At 31.5% G+C, this 20,578-nt stretch overlaps 1 protein-coding gene across 1 annotated transcript in view; it reads right to left on the bottom strand.

The window, feature by feature from the left end:
- The window catches only part of Pino (protein pinocchio), a 43,184-nt gene extending 22,612 nt beyond the window's left edge, over positions 1 to 20,572 (bottom strand). The window contains exons 1-2 of the mRNA XM_070309565.1: positions 20,400 to 20,572; positions 19,023 to 19,216 (exon numbers count right to left, since the gene is read on the bottom strand). Coding sequence (XP_070165666.1) covers positions 19,023 to 19,164 — 142 coding nt within the window. The 5' untranslated portion in view covers positions 19,165 to 19,216; positions 20,400 to 20,572. The remainder of the gene's footprint in view (positions 1 to 19,022; positions 19,217 to 20,399) is intronic.
- Positions 20,573 to 20,578: the final 6 nt, after the last annotated feature.

Raw genomic sequence — 20,578 nt, 5'->3', positions numbered from 1 at the left:
TTCACTGTGCTCTTCATGTGATAAGATCACGTGAGAGCCGGCAGTCTCGTGATACCGGAGATTAACATATTTTTCATCCTGTGTTTTCGCGTAACAAGCGCCTGTCACGTTTTATTAATTCCCGACCTCGATCAAAGTTAAATTTCCGAAAAACATAAGCTCTTTGTCTTTATTCCACTTAATACATTGCTCGCAAAAATTTATCGTCAAAAAGACATCGATATATTTTGTATTAAAACAGTTTTCTTCTCAAAAATATTTACGAGCCGTTTATTTCATATGTAAATTCAATGCAAAAAATATTTCATAAAATGTCAAAAAAGAATGTTTCTTTTCCACGCATGTTGCACATTACAGATGAGCAATATTCCAAATAAATACGCAATATAAAATCCGTATTTATGCACAGTTTATTTATGAATATTTCTCAGAGAAATCTTTTTAAATTGACAGTATTATTAGATCGATACGTTAAATACATTTTGTACAATAATGATAGCGTTGTTATTATATAAAGTTTACGTCGCGATCATTTCCTAATATATTCTTACGTCAAGACGTCGTTTGTTTTTAAATAGTTCTCGTTATCATAACAGAGGAATGAAAAAATACATATGAAGAACTCGTCCGAAGGCCGAGTATTTTCGTACTCTCCTGAAAACAATAATTATGATAATCATCACGATGAGCTTGGAAGGCAATCGCGAGTTGACAAGCAACGTGATAGCGTCGCGACGCCAAGTACATAAAATGAATCGAACGAGTCATTGCATAAACGTCGAGAGACGCTATCAAATAACTTATCCGGAATTCTTACGTCAACTATGTTATACAATAAACTCTCAAAAAATATATCACACTTTTACATAATAGGATGTAAATTGTCATCAAAAGTCAATTAAATGGATTAACGTAATGAAATGTATTAATATATCTTAATTTAACTTAATTAATAATTAATTTAAAATTTTTTTAAATATATTATTTCGCATGAATTAATTTTATATTGCCTTAAATATGCCGCGGCGATAATGAATTAAATTACTTTACATGATATGTAGTGGTCATTTCCTTACGTTATTATTTATCTCGAGATTCTGTAAACACGTTCGGCAAATCTATTATAATTATATTTTCGATTTTAACTGTATATTTATTTATTTATGTTAAAATGTGTGCAATATAAGTATATATATATTTATAATCCCACATTTATAAAATAAATTATAAATTATATATTATATTACCAAATTATATAATACAACCCTCTCAAAACGGGTACACCTTGGCATTAGTGGGAATGCTTCCAGTACTTGGAAGGTTTTTATCCTGAAAGAGAAGCTAAGTGCACTCAAGCGACTCATGACAATACTGTAAAAGCTTTGTTACAAGTCGCAAATAATTCGTATGTAAAGAGCGTATTTAATACATTAAGCGCACTTTATTGCGTCGGTTTTTATGTTAGCGGATCGCAAAAATAATTAGTTGCGTCTTGATATTTTGTTGTGATAAGCAATTCGATTTAGATCGATTAAAATTCGATCGATTTCCCGATAAAGGCAGGGGAGGGATCGTCCTTATTCCTCGTTTAGTTCCGTCCCGTCTCTTGTTTTATGAATAAGCTACGTAAAATAGATTTAAAAATTGTCGTTCTATCTCGTAAGTTGCACAAGTTTTATCGCTATGTAGACCTGTATAATTTTATGAGAGAAATTATTGGACCCAACGGCAATTTAAGGCGGCTGTAAAAAGTGGTTGTAAACGCATCCGTTCAAGGACTCGATAGATTAAAATTTGAAGGATATATAAAATTCATTTCCGCGAAAGATCGCGACTCTGTCCTTGAGCTAACAGAAGTTAAATAATGCAATGTATAAGTCGCGTTTCGATCGTCGATATCGTTCAGAAACACAATTTCGATTATTTATGATTGGCCGGGAAGGCCTTTGATTTCTGCTAAGTCTATTAGCGAATCCTTGTCCAATGAATAAAACAAATAACGGATAAACCGACATCGATAATCAAAGAAATGTAAACTGTTAAAAAATCGCGTTCATTAGCAAGCGAATTAATTGCTCCTAATCCCTTGGGAATACAACTTGGAGAAAAGACAAACAGATAATAAGATCTTTATTCTCGATTTAATTCCGTGTCAACTTTTCATTGAGAAAAGGTTACTTGTATGTTTATTAAAATTTTTTTTCTTAATAAAAAATAATTTAAATGAATAAATATAAATCAAAATAATCTCTGTATAACGAATAATTAAATTCGGCGCGTGCAAAGATCTTTGTAAATTATTGTAATATAATTGGCATCGTTATTGAATATTTTCTCCCCCCCCCCTCCCCCCCCTCCTCTCTCTCCTTCTTATACAGATCCGCAAATAGACTATACAAAATATATAATGCATATATTTTTTATATTTGTATTTATCATACAAACTGTATTAATATTTTCATAGCATAGCAATGCGAAAAACAAGCAATTATTTACAAAAAAATATTACGAACGCGTATAAAATGATATTAAATATAAATATCCAATTATCAGAGTAAGAGAAAAAGAGATACAGAGAAATTCTCAATGTTTAATCGAAACAATATTCTTACATGCAATGAAAGCATTCGACGAAAGCATTGATAAGAGATATTGCAATTGCGAAACTTATAACCTTCTTTTCGAAACAATACTATTTGTGCAATATATTGCTGTTACACGATAAGGAGAAATAAAATAATTAAGTAAATCAAATATTATTAATAATATATACAATTTTATTGCTGCGTATTGCTAATGAAATATTGCATCGGAAGACAATACTAAGTGAAAATGGCCGAAATGCATTTAAAATATCTCTTATCGGTGTCATCGGAATATCCCATTCATCAGTATAACTGCGCCGTTATCTCAGATGTCATAGACAAAATACCATACAATCTCTTCGCCTCATACGATCCTTAAATGAAACCAGTTTAAGCCAGTCATAAGAAGATGCGAATCGTCTCGTTGTGACATTAATCGATCATACCACGTTCAAGTAAATCTCGATTAAAAGGAATATTCAAAAGAATAGAAGAAAAAGGATCGCGCATATTTAAAATTCGATCGAGGAAACCAAATCGAATTGTTTATTTTGGAACAAAAATTATTTTATATTTTTTTATATTTTATATAAAATATTTTAATAATATTGTGTACTTTGTCGCGAAAGGAAATCTATTCCCCGTCGTTAATCAAACGCCCGTAAAAATCGTATAAAAAAATTTCCATTCATGTCATTGTTTCATTAAACCATAGAATATTAAGCGCAAGCGCCGATGTTTCGACCGATAAGAGAGATTTTTATCTTACATAGGCTCCGCTCTGATAAACTTTATCGCAAACGGAAAAAATGTGGCGGAATATCGAATTGAATGTCACCGAGCATGCGCGGCTGAAAAGAAACGTCGATTTCTTGTTGCGCGGTGGCAAATGAATACGATAAATCCTATACACGTCATACATTTTATTCCTGCTTCAAAATTATCGCTTGATATTTAAATCGATATTTGGTAATTGAAGTATTTTACGAATATTCGAGAAGTATATTTAAGAACTTTTGTAATATTTTCTTCTTGAGATCCGATCTCAGTTTAAAATAATAAAGATTGAGAGGGGTATTGTTTTCAAAATATTAGTATTTAGAAATATAATTTCTTTTATACATATATACCTTTTAGTTTTATCAAATTTATATCTTAATAATATCTCTTATATATTTACTGCGCACAGACAATCTAAATTTTACTAAATATAAGAATAAGCTTTAACGATATATCTTGGTACGGGAAAGTTCTGTCTGTGTTTTATGCGATGAACATAAACACGGATAAATCAGATGAATGTAGTTCAAACGAATGGATGAAGTTCGTAAGCTTTTTGATGTGCCGTTTCGAGAATCACGGAGCGGTCCATAATATACGCTCGTGAATTCATCGCGTCGCGGTGAAATTCTCGGGATAAAAGAAAAAGATAAACACGGAGGAAGGGGAAGAGCGGGATATAAAAGAATGTCGGTTTTTGCGACTCTCTCTCCGTCTGCATTCCATGCAACAAGCAACAACCTTACAAATACATCACGCACACGCGCCAAGGAACGCATCGCAACATCGAAAAAGCGTAACAATCTCAATCGATGATAAAAGGAGATGATTAACGATACTATCGATTCTTTCATTTGTATTTTAATATTTTACCAGATCAAAAATATTTTTGACTAAATATTTTCAAAAATATGATAAAATTTTTTCACTAGAAGGAAATAGAAGGAATATAAATAAATTTTTATAGCTTATACATATATGTATATATTATCAAAATATTTTATTTTTCAGATAAAATGCTTCTAAATAATTTTATTAAATTTTTCAAACACTTAATCCTCTAACTTTTCATGTGTCGCATGAAATGTTAGAGAATTAATATAAAAGTATTTAGAATATACGTATTAGTAAATAATAAACATAAATGTTATAATTATTTTTAAAAAATTGAGAAAAAAGCTGAATTACGCGTATATAATAGATTTGTATTTATCAAAAAAAAATTCTGTATAAATTGTAGTAAAAAACGCATAGATGGAAAGTACATCAACGATATAATATATACATTACATACACAGACGAGTGTTTCAAGTCCGTGAAGCGCCATTTAATCTGCGTAATGCACTTGCAAGGTTGCAGTAAGTTTCTCAAACTACAAAAGTAAACACAATAAAACGTTTATATGTCGCTCTTTCCAGGAAAACAGATATGTCATAAATTTCTCATCGTTTCTATGAAAAGATAAACCGATCTGTAGGAATCACGTCTTATTCTACAATAGTCTGCAAATATTCGTATGCTAAGAAAAAGATATTTGCACACTTTATGTATTTTTAATGAGAAACAGAGACACACGTTATCGTATATAGTCGAAATCATGGAATTGGAAAAACACAGTCATCATCTCCCAATATTGAATATTTTCTTACATATGAGATTTTCTTAAAATGCTAAACTCTTCGCTTCCGAGCTTTAATTATATATTATATTGTGTAATAAATATCGAAGCAATGTAATATCTCAAATTATGACATAAAACAAATATCCTTCCTTCTATCGAATAACATCCTGCAAAAATTGCAATACAATATTAGAAAAAAAAAAGCAGAGCTACAAAGAAAAAAAAAATGTTTTTAACGAGATTATATTTAAGAAGAAGATATTCATAAAGTAAAATACTTCTAGAAAAGATATCCCCAATATATGAAAGTACAAACTTTTGAAAAGAAATTTGCAAACGACCTAAGAATATACAGGCATATAACCAACTGATCCTGTGTGAAAACAAGTTCTCGACCTCTCAAGGCCGTTTCTGCAGATTCCAAGTTTAATTCCCGAGCCATCAACCTTCCCGGAAAACAGAAGAAATAAGAAGGGAAACGAGATTCTCTCGTTGTTCTTCGATGTACGCGCGTGACTCGTATAAAATTCCTTGAATCTCATCGTCCAAACTCAAATTAAATTCTCTTTCTGTATGAAGTTCTCTTACTTATGAAAAGAAACATTTGCAAAAATTTTTAAATTTAGTTAAGTTATGTTTAATTTATGTTAAATTTAGATAAGTCGGATTGTAACTCATTTATAAAAGAAAACTGGATTGTAACCATGTTAAAACTGAGACTCGATGAAGCAGGAAAAGAATACTCGAAGAGTGCTGATATTTTTTTTTTGCGAGGAATAATACGTAAGACGCATACAAACCTTGCACGCGGTCCTTGGCGCTCTGCTTCCGTCATTTCAAAGTATTTGATAGATTGAATATCCTTTGCCGAGGACTTCGTACATACGTCGATAAAAGCATTGAACAATCGCTAATATTTTACATGTCAATATAAGCCACTTTTACGCATCTAGTATAAATAAAAGCTAATCAAATGTAATTGAGAATCTAATAATTAACAGTTCTATAACAGAGTAGATAGGAAATTTTTTGAATAAAAAATTTACGTCAATTTTAAAGCTAATAATTATTAATAACTCCAATTTTATCAATTTTAGATTTGTCTTATTGTTAATATAAATGCAGTTAGCAAATTTTTTACAAGAGAAGAAAAATTCAATCATGCATCTCGCATTTGAGTGTTCAGATTGGTTCGTGTACGGATGCCTTAATTCCCATCGTCCGCGATGGAGGCAATAAATCTCGACCTTGAAATGCTTTCCCCGACTAACTCGATTAAGGCATATTGGATTAATGAGTGACGAGCGATTGTCGTATGACGCACCGTACGCGTAAATGTCGATGCACTTTTCATATGCGTTTACGGTGATTATGTCATCCTTAATACTTCTGCAATTGTCTTTTGTATCGAACGCAGATATTTTTTTCTGAGATTGTTATACATTAGCCTTTCTTAATTTTTCAAAAGAATGATACTATTAAAATTCGATCTATTAGAATATTTTATTAATTAATTTTTAAGAGATTATAATAGTTGGCGACAATGAAGAACTTAATGTAAACCACAGCTTTTTCCCGTACTGATATTTTTTATGAATCCATAATATTGAAAGAATCCACAAACATATCATATATTATGTTATAAATAAAATATAATTATAATCGTGTTTTAAAATTAATAAGTATACACGCAATAATTTTTTTCTTTAGTCACAAATTATATTACTATTCTATCCACATAATGGCTCATAAAAATCACATCGCGATCATAACTGTTGTCGATCCGCGCGACGCATGTTTCTCGCCGGAGATTTTTTTACAACGCCGTAAATTATATTATATTATTTCATAAATGGTGATAATAAATATGTACCATTTTATTACGCTCAAGCTTAGACGGTAGACTTGAAAGTCTCGGGATGGGAACTGTCAGGACCGTGGTTATGCTCACCGAGAGAACCATCATTTGAAAAAGAAAGTTTTATTTAACTTTAATTAATTGAAAATTTAATTTTGATGAATCATAAATTATGAATAATCCCTTAATTCACTATGATATCTCGTTTCCGATTGCACTTCGTTCCTCGCAATTCGCGTGCAAAGTCGATTCAAAGTCGGCGATCACAGAGAGGATGAAACGTTTAATAATAACTAGTAACTAAATAAATGGTCCGTACCATTGCGCGTCGCACAATTTTATATTTTATTTAACAAGGGGGCAGACTTCTTCAATTATTCGCGATTTCTTTTGATTATTCTTTAACTAAGAATCTCAAGAAATATTTTATAATTCTTGTTTTAAAGACAGAAAATTAAATTGTATTAAAGAAATGCGGAAATAATATGATTTATGAATTATAGTATAACCGCGCGTATATTTAACGCATATATATATGTAAATATATAAAATTATAATATGCTGCGAGCATTATCTAACAATCGAGCGTTTTATGAAATATATACTTGCAAAATAGACACATATACGATAAATAACTTCAATGATACGTTCGACATAAAATGTGGAATATAATCATGATCTTTTCTATATCTACAGAATTTTCAAATAATTTCTAAAAGTATAGTTAAATATATTTATGACGAATATTTAGGCTATATTTTTTTGCTAACTGCCAATTTTTTCACTTTAATTTTTCCACAAAAATATGTCAGGATTGAAGATAGATTGACGATAGATACACAAAATCGAATTAGCTTTATAGCGTAATTTCATGAGCGAGTCCGTATATCAAAATTTAACGAGTTCTTTCGATAGCAGCAAAGCGGAAATGGAAGTAAATTATTAGGAACCAGAATAGAATTGAAATTTTCCTATGCGAGTATTTAAAACTGAAATAATCCGAGGTCATAGGTCCTGTGTGCGGTTACGTTATCGGTTCGCAGAGAAAGTTTCCATCCTCGTTCAATTTCACTGCTCGCGTATTTGAAATATAGAGATATCGTTCGCGTTTTTGCTCTGATTCGTTTAGCCCTCGCATATAATTTCATCATTCGTCGGATGCAAGTCACTTTTGTGGCGCGTGCATTGCTTGTAATAAAGGAGGGAAATTTCTGTCACAACTGCGCAATTTATCTCGCATATATGAAATTTAGAATTGTATGTGTTGTCGAAGCCAGACAACGGTATCGCAATTTGTCAACTTACCAGCCTGACGCCTCGTATTTTGACGCAACAATTTATTCCGATTTCTTATTTTTTACACGTTAGCCAAGCTTCTCTTTCGTAAAAACAGAAAGTAAGACATTATATTATTAGGACGTTTGTGTACATATAAATGTTGTCGATATCATAAATTTTCTTTTTCTCCCAAGTATATTTCCACAAAACTTCTTTATTCGAAAGATCTGTTTTTAATGCATGTTATATTTATATCTCTCTTACAGAAAAGAAAAAAACAACTACACACAAATCGCATATTTTATTCTAGCACTTTGCAATTATTAATGTAATCGATATATACATATAGATATATTATATCTGCTACATTTTATATCTCTATATAAATACATATTTTAATTAAATAATAAATTAAAATTATATATATATATATATATATATATATATATATATATATTTTGCACAGAATTTTCAAATATTCATATATTTATAATCACATTCATACTTTATTTATATCATATATCACACCACATACACACACACACATAGCGTCTAAAAATAATAATTGATTTCCTGTCGTTATCCTGAACTTCGTGACATAAAATCTTATTCGCTTGTCATCTAATAATATTTCTTATCAATAGCAATAAGCATGACAAAGACGGGTTCGCATCGACATCACGTACTCGATATCTCTAAATTATCAATACTCATTAAGTTATTATCGAGTAAAAGAGCACGGGAAGAAAATCGGCTTCCATAAGAACGCGGCCACCTTTTGCTTATCAGATAAACGATTTTGCAACGCGTTCACAGCCACGTTTCACGCGTGTGCCGTTGCGAAATTCGAGGTCAACGATGACGAGCATGATTGTGCCAGCGAGAATTGCAACAAAGAACTTTGCCAAATGTGCTCATTATCTGACATTTCAGCCGAGTTCAAACACCTGAGATAAGCCGCTGTAAAATACTTTTTTTGCTCCGAGATGTAATGGTTTCAAACAGAACGCAGAACCTCGGGATCGGTGACTTTGCAGCAGCAGCTGTAAAGATACGAATCTCTATCGTATCGATTACATCAGTAATTATCAATATAATTCTTTACCAAAAAGTTTTAAAATAAATATACTGCATGCACATTGACGCGTGGGTAAGAGAGAGAGACTACAATAAATCTCCAAGTTATCGTTAAAAAAAGATGCATTGACTACACAGATTTGTTCAATCCTCTTCATAAATAAATATCTGTTCACCGATAAAAATCTTTATAAATAATAATAAATACGTTCATTTTGCAAGTGCCATTCAGATATACTTATATAACGTAACAATTTTTAGAACAAGATAACGATTGCTCTCTGTCTGAGCTTCAAAGAAGGTTGAAAAAAATTTAAATTTAATTCATTCAAATATAATTTCCAATAATAGCGGACTTCTTGTAAAGTATCTATAGTATATTCGAAGCGAAAAATAAGTACGCGAATGGGAATAATTGTTCGAGTAAACCAAAAATCGTGAAGCGTATTACCAATGGCTCTATTCTTGGACAAGACCGTGTTGATTAGCGGTTAAATATAAGTTCAATTTATTAGCGCGTTATAAACTCGACATATGGGAACATATAGTGCAGCTTCCTTATAAATGCGGTAAAATCATCAATAAACACGATGTCGTCATTTTTTAACGCGACTTTTAAAATAATTCGCAAATCAAATTGCACCGGCAGTAGTCAGATGATTTCGCATCGAAGGCAAACAGAGAAATTTCAGAATCGTATGATATCTGAAAAAATAGTTGTATATATTTATGCGATAAGTGATGAGAGAATGTAAAATTACACATGACGAATTACATTATTATCCTGAAAAATAAACGAAATTTACATTAATTAATTTTTCATCAAATTTTTCATATAAACAAAGAATTGTTCCGATTAAAATATTAAAAAAGCAACGACAGAGAAACTCTCTCGCTCTACATAAAATTATATTATCATATACAAAATTAATCAAACTATGAAATTAATTTAAGATCGATAATAAATCGTACTATCGATGCACGATAATACGCGGTACGCGCGCGAATTTTTTCATATATATATATATATATATATATATATATATATATAAATCGAGTTATCAGCAATTCTATCAAGAATGTTTTCGAATGCAAAATACTTGGCTAATAAAAGATGCATGACATTCAACACTGCTGCTAAAAATAGTCTTCCTACCTCGTATAATGTTTATTTTCCGTCAGGATAAAATTACAAACAAATCAGGATAAGCTGCAATAAATACATCATATATTCATTAGATACCTCGTCAGTTAACGATCCAACTTTTTCGAATATATTAATGTGAATTTTTTTATATGAAAAATTTGACTATTATGTCTACAATATATCTTTTGCAAATTTGAATAAATATGCTGTACAGAATATATTTAACATTTTTTTTTTCCAAAGTTTTATAGAGTAAAAAAGTTTAAGTATATATCAAATGTTCTAAATATTTTATTAAAAAAAAATTTTTTTTTTATTTCAATTTTATATTACATCTGTTATATTCGTGGTGATATTTTAGAATTTATTTCAATAAAATTCAGAGCTACGTGAATGAATTATAAATACCGATTAAATTTCGTGAAAGTTTACGAAGATTGATATTAGCTTACGACGCAAAGAATTGAGCCGCTTGGGAAGCGGCACATGCCGCACATGTCAATCACGTGAAGCATTTTACTGCTCGTAAAGCGCCATTCAGATTGTGACCCCTAATGGGGAGAAGGTTAGATACTTGCCCACTTCCTTCGTTTAAGGAAATTGCTTATTCTCGCGCATGTATGTATATGTGTTAGAATAAGTATACGTAAATTGTGTATTGGTACATGTTTTTGCGTTATTTCTACGTAAGAAGGGAGTCCACGCTAAAATAGGTCGCCTTAAGAAAGGATTGTTTGAAGTCTACCGACAGAATTACAGATTGTGAATGATCCGTTAATTAACAATTTCAAGTACTTTAAAAATCAATGTAATCTACCCTGTATTTAATACAATATATTATTTACAGTCATTCTAGAAAAAGGAGAATATTATTCGATTATTCGTCATTGATGTATATTTTCAATAAGCATAAAAAAAGCTTGTTAAAGAATTCCGTGACGTACAAGAAAAATTAAAAATTATAATGAGTAATGTTAGATATAGCTATGATGAATAAGTGACAAATTATCTCCTGAAAACTTACGTTGTCGCTTACCGTTGTTACGTTGAAACGATTTACGCAGAGGCCGTATAAATTGAATTTACGTAGGACCTTACATAGGAGACCTCGAGAATAGGTCTTTATTATTCGCCTCGTCACGTACGTAGCGAGACAAAGGTGAATTTATCACGGTCCATTATCGCGGCGATCATCCCGGAAGAATATCCCGCAACGAAGGCAAAATAAATGAGATAAACAATTGGTTCGTATGTGAATAAAGATGTATACAAACGGAAAATAAGGTAGAAGCGATTCTGTTTAGAAGTAAAATCGCAAAGTAACGGCATAACGTGATTGGAGCGTTAAATAAAAATTTAATAGAGCAAGAAGTGTAAAAGTGTGTTTTCACATTAGTAAACGTCTCGAGAGAACGTCTCGGTAGCTCGTTTTTGTTCGATATATGCACGAAATGCGAGAAAGACGAAAGAAAAAGAAAAAAAAAGAGAGAAAGTATTTTGTATTTTCTACAACGTACCGCATCTCTCTGGAACAAAATTGTTGCCATTAAAAACGTCGAAGAAAAAGAAGAAAAAAAAAGAGAGAAAGCATTTTGTATTTTCTACGACATATCGCATTTCTTTAGAACAAAATTGTTGTCATTAAAAGCGTCAAAGAAAGTACACATTTCTCATTTTGCGTGATCAAAATACGATAAATAAAATTATCTACACAAAATTAATGGGTGGATATTTTTTTAAATTATTTTTAGACATAAATACAAACATTACATTTATTATTTCTAGAAAAACCGAAACCCTTATCAAACAAATAAAATTTCTCAAGAGCTGAAAGAGTCAAGTATTACAATCTGAAAGTTCTTTTTGGATTCATTTTGGCGATCGTGAGACAAAGAGATGTAATTTAAATGACGTCTGTAAAATGATATGAGGTTAAAGATAATGTGGAGCAAAGATGGATAATTATTATTATCTTTGAAAATAAAATCTCTGTTGTAAACTGGTGAGGTTATTACACAATTTTCTACGTAAATATTATGCCATGCCACCGATACTCCCCCGGCAACGCATACGCGCATGTAAATAAACGTCCGATATCGAAAACAATTCAAATATCAGCAATAAACGAGATGAAAAGAGGTTTTGGTGGGGTTATCAGACCTCCCTGCTAGTCGCTGAATGTTTTTTAATACACACAAGACGCAGAGATCATTATTGACACTATACACTATCTCGAAATCGCACGATCAGCTCCGTTTCAATCATACGATGAGACAAACAATTAAAAGAAGAATGTAATTAGAATTAAATCGAATTATTAATAAAGCTTTTGTAAGTTTCCTACTTTTTTGGCCACATGTTTATATTTCTTTTTCCTTATTTAACCGCGCAATTTTTTATTTTATGTTACCGCTATAATAAAGACGTCTTTTTATATTCCGTAGTACTATCTTGTGTGCTACTTTTTATATATTTTTGGTTTCTTCCATTTTAGAAATTTTATATTTCCTTAGTGAGATAAGGAAATGTAAAGCATATATCGATAATATATTTACATACATATCAATGAAATCGGATACAGTATTGTAACAGCGATGATCGTCGTAGCATTCATTGTTAAAGTGCGAACTTGACCTTGCACCTACCTAAGGCCTCCTATCGTCGCGCTCATCTCATTAAGTGGATCACACTCTGATAACGAGTTTGACATACTCGGACAAAACAATCCCTGCGAGATATATTAGATTTGATTCATACTGTTGTTTCATGCTCGCCACCGCATATTGTCTAATGCAGAATTTCTCGAATCAATAATATGTTACTGGGAATAGACGATCAATCGTCACCGAAGAAGAATCTAATGCAATCTCTAATAAATATATATTATTTACTAGATTATTATAATAAAAAATAAAATGCGCCGAGAGAGAGAGAGAGAGAGAGAGAGAAATTTCGCACAACGATTTTTTTCGATAATTGAATTCGATTAGTTGAATATATTTTGTTAAAAAGTTTTGTGAACCTTGTTTAGATATAAATATTTTTCTTCTCACATTCAGAAAATAAAATTCTTCCGATAAAAGGAGCAAGAGGGAAAGCAAGAAATATTGTTTCGCAATATTATATTAATATCGCGCTAAGTATTACATAATTATCGTCCGTTCCTAGCGCTTGCATAACACCCAGGTCATGCAAAATTACAATCGACATCGTGTATTATACATCCAGCAGAAACGTGATTGAATTATTATGGACAAACACGATTCGATGGAAGCTTCGCGATATCAACATATCGTAATTTAGGCGATGATCGTCCATATATAATAATAATATTACGCCGGACTCATGTCGAAAATGTCGCGCTAATGACGCAAAAGTGCACGTCCGCGATGACTCCAATAAATATTCATATTTCGCTGCGTGGCTGTTAATAAATAACCAGCCACGCGCGTGCAATATTTAATATGGGATAAAAACAATGAAAAACGGCCATATTCTTCTTCTTTATTTATTTCGACAGATACTTTTGCGTACATTCGACATCGAGCATGACAAATATATAATATATTGCAACATGTTTGCCCGCGTTTACTTCAACTTCAATTTTTTTTTAACGCGGTCAAACTCCGAATTGCAGTCTATCACCGAATCACTCGGGTGTCGGTCGTAGTCCACGGGGAGAAAAAAAAACAAAAAAAAAAATCGCATTTAGACACTGCACTTTGGATTATTACAGCAGCGCGTGAACAAGAGTGAGAAGTTTGTGTTGCTGTGTGATAAATTTATCTCGAGGTCTTTTGTCAGTCACGTGATCGATAATGTATGAATCGTTGACGCTTAAAAATGCGCGCATTTTTCTGACTCGGAATAATAATCTACTCTACTTCATGATAAAAGTTGATTTTTAGCGTTACAAAAAAAATTTAAAGAGTAATTATATGTAGAAAATAAGATCCAATTATGCGGTACCGTTTACACTTTTTTCATCTTGATTGAAATAAAATTATTATCGATTATTATTCATATTCATATAATCATTATTCATTCAAAAAAATGTTAAGCAATTTAATATCTCCGAATCTTTAATTCTTAATCACCCGAGTTCTTTTTACAATATAAAACGAGAAGAGACAAAATTTCATCGATTATACTATATCAAAGATCGGATGTTAATATCGCAGAAATAAATCGAAAGAAAGCGCACACGAACTTGCGAGATATTTCTGAGATGTATATAGAATGATACATGGAAATTTATTACCATTATTATTAACGTCAAGTGAAAATAGAAAAAGGTTATCGGCTGTATAGGGGGTTCTTGATAAACTTTCTGTTTGCGCGGAAAATTTCACACGCGACACAAGCATCCGTTTATTTATAATCGCACTTTTCTATATGTTTTCTTCCCCTTTTTCTTTTTCACGGATGTTTCATGATATTTGTTTCATTTAAAATCCTCAAAAAGAGAGAAGAGGTACAAAGCTCTTTAGGCAGCTCTTTAGAATATCACATTAGAACTACAGACTCTCGTGAGTGGATTTCACGCGTGTTACCAAACTAATGTACACGAGAGAATCACGTGTGCAACGAAAACCACTCGGAGCATACATGTATACATAATTTAATCTCTCTTGAACTTGAACTTGTTCGCTTTTTATCAGAATGTTCTATTCGGTAATTATTTTTCTTTTCCATTAACCAGTAATTAAATATGGCAAGAGATGATGCTATGGCAATAAAAATCGACACCATTAAATAACAAAAAAATGCATTATGCAAAGTGACAAAACACGCGTTATAAAAGAACGAACTTTAAAAAAAAAAAACCTATAAATTAACTTTACAATTTTTGCAAAGACAAAAATTGATATAAAATTTTTTGTTTCATAAGATATGCAATAAAAAAAAATTAATGACTACTTTTTGTAAGAATTATTATTTTTCTTCTTATTTATTAGTTAGATAAGAAAAAAACTTCTTGATTGCCATCTAACGGATGAGCAGTGACCACGTGTAATCAAAATTGATATGCTAGACAATTGCTACACATCATGCAATTTTAAATCATAAACAAAACATTAATTTGTTAATCTTAACAATTGACGTTTTTATCTAAAAATTGATATATCAAGTAAAGTATGTAAAATATAAAATATAATATTATACATATTCGAGGAAAAATTAATTATAATGATTTAAAAATATTATATTCCTTGAAAAATACATTAATATCACTAATGAAACATACAACAATTATACGATATATTATAATTATACATAACGTGTTAATTATATACTAACACGTTATTTTCTTGTATAATGAACTCGTCAATTTTGAGGAATTGTAAGAGCAAAACGCGATGAACCTGCAGGAAACCAAATGATACCCCTCGTCGAAGGGAGCGTCTGCTGTGTACCCTCCCTTTTCCTCTCTATCTTAATAAAGGATACTCTTTATCTACACGATTAGTAGACGTGAAGAGACGTATATTTAACACCACTACCGGCGTCGGCTCCGCTATACGTCGAGTTCCCGGGAAGAAAGACGATAGCCGCCGTGGATCCAATTTTGTCCGTAGATCGAGTTTCGTGTCCTTCGCGCGCGCGCGCGCGTGTCTGTGTACGTTTATGTTAGTATAATATAATAATAATAGAGTCGCGAGGCGAGACGCACACAGAGATAAAGAACGCCGCGTCGCGTCTCACGACCAATCCTTCCGAGAAGATCCTCGTCTGACCGCTGATTCATACACGCGAGAATATCGCGGATTAATAGTAGCAAGAATATACGAAAAATAGACAGATTGAATGGGATCAACAATGGAAGATGATACCACGAAATTGTATTCCGCGATCTTCGTCAGAAGAGTGTGAGTCTTCATTTAAAAATATTACAATTGTTTAAATTCTTATCTTTTCCTTACGTTGAATCTTTCCTTTTTTTTTTTACGTTGAATTTTATATATTATCTTTCTATAATAAAAAATATTTACAAATAGTCATATAAAATATTTAAATGATTTTTTTTTCTTCTAATTTAATCCAAATTAACGAAATATTTAATTTCTTTTTAATTAGATCAGATATATAATAATAATAATAATAATAATATAATCGATGATTTATTTTTTTCTAAAAAGATATAATATTATTTACGCGCTAAGCACCGCATCTGGGTTCCAATTGGCCTTTCTTTTCGTTTATATTTTAATTTATTTTTTTGTCACCAAGTTGACGTATTCTTCTCTAAATAATCGAGCGATAATAAAATCTTTAAAAGACGTCGTAAATACGTTTTAAAGATGTGTCATTCTTTTTAGGTGTATTCTACACGCTTTTTCCAATTTTTGCGTTCTTTGTAAACGCTCTTTTTCAAAAGACTTTACATCTAGTCGTAATCGAGATTAGTACAAAAGAAATGTCTATGAGAGAGACTTAAAAAAAAATTTTTCTTTGCAAATCCAGTATTTCCAGTGAAACGTTGTCTCACCGTTAGTTCATTCATCGCAGTCAAATGAAAATCAAAAGATTAAAGTACGGACGATTTGCATAAACAAGTGCGAAACGTTTCTTTTCTTTATTCATCAGAAATACCAAAGATCCGTGAGAATTATGCGTTATATATATTAAAATTTACGCGCGTCGCAACGTTGAATCGTGATATCGCGCGCATCGGTCACGCGTGACTGAAATGTCATAGCGCATACTTGCATAAATATGTGTGTGTGTGTGTGTGTGTGTGTGTGTGTGTGTGTGTGTGTGTGTGTGTGTGTGTGTGCGTGCGTGTGCGTGTACAGGGTGTCCCATTTTTAAAGTTCCACCCTCATAACTTTTCAGAATCAACGTTTGAAGGAAAACGACTCGGATAAAAGTTGTAGGGAACAAAGGGGGCTATCTAATAGTGACCTTGGATTTGACATTAAAGGTCATTTTCAAGGTCAACTTCCATTTTTTAAATGGAACCCCCTATTTTTCATTACATATTCTTGTAGCTTATCTCGAGAGCTTTCCAAGACACTATAATAAAGTATTTTTTTTTATTAAGTACTTTTTAAGTTATTTTATATTTTGATCTGACATATTTTGATATAAAGAATTAAATATCTCGTAAAAAATATTTAGTTTTCGATAATCTTAATATACTTCTATGTACAGAATAATGAGACAAATCGAATAGTATAAAAAATAATTGTTTTTAAAAAAATTATTTACAATGTATTTTTTAAAACAATTATTTGTTTGTTTTTTTGGCACTAATTGATTTATCTCATTATTCTCTACATAAAAATATTACGGTAAGATTATCGAAAACTGAATATTTTACGAAATATTTTACTTTATATATCAAAATATGTCAGATTAAAATATAAAATAACTCAAAAAGTACTTAATGAAGAAATACTTTATTATAGTGTTTTGGAAAGCTCTCGAGATTAGCTACAAGAATATGTAATGAAAAATAGGGGGTTCCATTTAAAAAACGGAAGTTGACCTTTAAATGACCTTGAAAATGACCTTTAATGTCAAATCCAATCACTATTAGATAGCCCCCTTTGTTCCCTACAACTTTTATCCGACTCGTTTTCCTTCAAATGTTGATCCTGAAAAGTTATGAGGGTGGAACTTTTAAAATGGAACCCTGTATATATATATATATATATATATATATGCATATACACACACATACATATACATGTATTTAAAAATTAAATAATTTGATTTTTTCTTCTAGTTTAATCCAAATTAAAATTTTTAATTCCACAGACAATATAAAGTACTTAATTTCACAGAAATAACTTTCTGTATACCAATGTGTGCATGTGTTGTGTGTTGCGAATTAATATGCGTTAATATAAGCGTTTCTTGCCTTCGGGATTGCACTGCAATAAATGAATAAACAGTATTGCAAAAATTTTTATACCTGGTGTAAAAAAATTTTCATAATCACGTTAACATCGAATGAATACAAAAAACTATCGCAATAAGAGGAAAATGAGAGATCGTATTACATATATTATATTTTAATATTGCAATACGAAATAACGGTACTTTTAGCTCGACATCCCGTAAGTACGGCATTGAATACAGCATCAGTTTAACCTTCAAACAGACGCGTCTAAAAATACGTACAACTCAAAATCGCAAGTTGTAGTTTATATAAAAACATGTTTTTTTTTATTATTATTATTAATGAATCTAACAAATAAAAGATAGAAATACTAATGTTTCAATTGGAAATATACTCCCAGATAGCACAGGTCCCTAAAAGACATCATGAAAATGTCTTATTGTTTTTTTTAGACATTTTAAAAATGTCTTTTGGTTTTTCCGTACTGTCTGGGACTTGTTCAAATTTTATTATATCTTATTCTCTCCTAATACATGCTAAGAAATAGAGAAAGGAGAGAGAATAAATTGATGATTGATTTTTTCCTGGTCTAAGACATTTACGGAAAATATAAATTGTCATTTTGAATAATAGCACGATCAAGGCCTAATATTTCAAAGAAATAATCAATAATAGTATTAATATCGCCCACACACATCTCTAGCGTCAAAATGTTCGATTGTGATAATTCCTTCGATTGCAATTTCAAACGATTCAAGCAGATTTCGAACTAAAATAGATAAGTCAAAACACCTCTGGCGATTAAAAAAACATCAAGATACGCCTACCTTTAATGTCGAATTTTTCCGCGAAATGACGCGCATCACGAAAAACATTTCGTATCACGGGAGGCGAAGGTGCAAAGTCTGGATCGTCCGCGTCGAAGGATACATTTTCCTCGAACTCTGTCATTGTTGTCATCTCTGTCATGCTTCGAATTGTGCCGAAGAATTGTGACGAAGAACACGCCTAAAGGAAGAGTCTAAAACGTCAAAGATAAAACGAACCGTCTTGTTAAAATATCATTTATTACGACACCGTAAAAACACAGAACGGCAAATGTTTACATTAATTTATACCTCGCGGGACGTTTTCATTTTTACGTGTATTATATAGAGGGTACATTCGTAAGTAACACGCACTTTGAATTTTGTGGCGCTCTCTTCTGGTTCCAGAGATATGCAATTTTAAAATTTCACGGTTTTAATGCTTTTTCTGTTATAAAATAAATAAAAATAATGTTTGTTATTGTATTTGTGTGTAAAGCAGACGTGGAAAAAGTGTTCGTTTACATTTCCGGAAACGAAGCTTCTTGAATATTTCCCTTTTCCATGCAAAGCGAGGTTCAACGCAAACCTATGTGTCTAGTTTTTTGATAGTGGAGCCCCCCGTAGGGGGGCGGGGAGCGGAACATACTGTTTCCACGCATATACTTTTTAATGCGAAGTAAAGTTTAACATGGGTTTACAACTTTCTACTTTATTTTTAGCAATTGTGAGAAAATATAATATACAATTTTTTATATCTTATTAAATGATATTTACTTTATAAATCATTTGTAAGAGGATATATACATCTGTCATAATATTAAAACATTCATCAATACGTTTATCATAATTAAATTGACGTTTAAATAAAAACTCGTAAACAAAAGAAATTCTTAGCGAAAATATACTGACCGTGACGAAAATGTAAACAAAAAAACATAAACACGCAAGTAAGATATAGCGAAAAGATCATAGAAATAAATGCGAAAATTATGATACTTCAAAATTCGTATATCTCTGAAACGAGAAGAGAGCGTCACAAAATTCAAAGTGCCCTCTATAATATATGTAAAAATGAAAACGATCGGTGAGGTGTAAGTTAATGTAAACATATTTATCCACAGAACTATTACGAAACTTTATTACAACAGTGTATTCATTCTCTAGTTATAAAATGATAAATATGTATGTTTGTCATTACATAACTGTCTCGACTAAAAGATTTATTCTCTCAAGTATTCAAGAAAGATACGTTCGAGACATCGCGCCATATCGTTCGGTCGTGATAAACCTTTCGCTGCAAATTCAAGTCATTGAACAAGTTTTAGTGTGAAGCCGATACTTAAAGTCGCGTGATTACTTTGCGCGATCACGCGAAGAAATAGCGATAATCGTTACCTGTATCGACGATAATCACGCCGGCATTCCGTCACCGTCGCGGCATTCAGTATCACGCATTGAACTATATACTAGTATCACGATTCACGACTTCACGGAAGTTTTAGAGAGCCGCTATACGTTCCTTCATAATCCTTTTTCCACCCGATGATCCGTCCGCGATGCGAAGCGGCGGCTGA

Source organism: Polyergus mexicanus, unplaced genomic scaffold, assembly GCF_030449975.1.
Source record: "Polyergus mexicanus isolate NDT 795.1 unplaced genomic scaffold, iyPolMexi1.0 SCAF_2, whole genome shotgun sequence".
Taxonomy (NCBI): Eukaryota; Metazoa; Arthropoda; class Insecta; order Hymenoptera; family Formicidae; genus Polyergus; species Polyergus mexicanus.
This window is presented reverse-complemented; position numbering and strand designations above follow the sequence as displayed.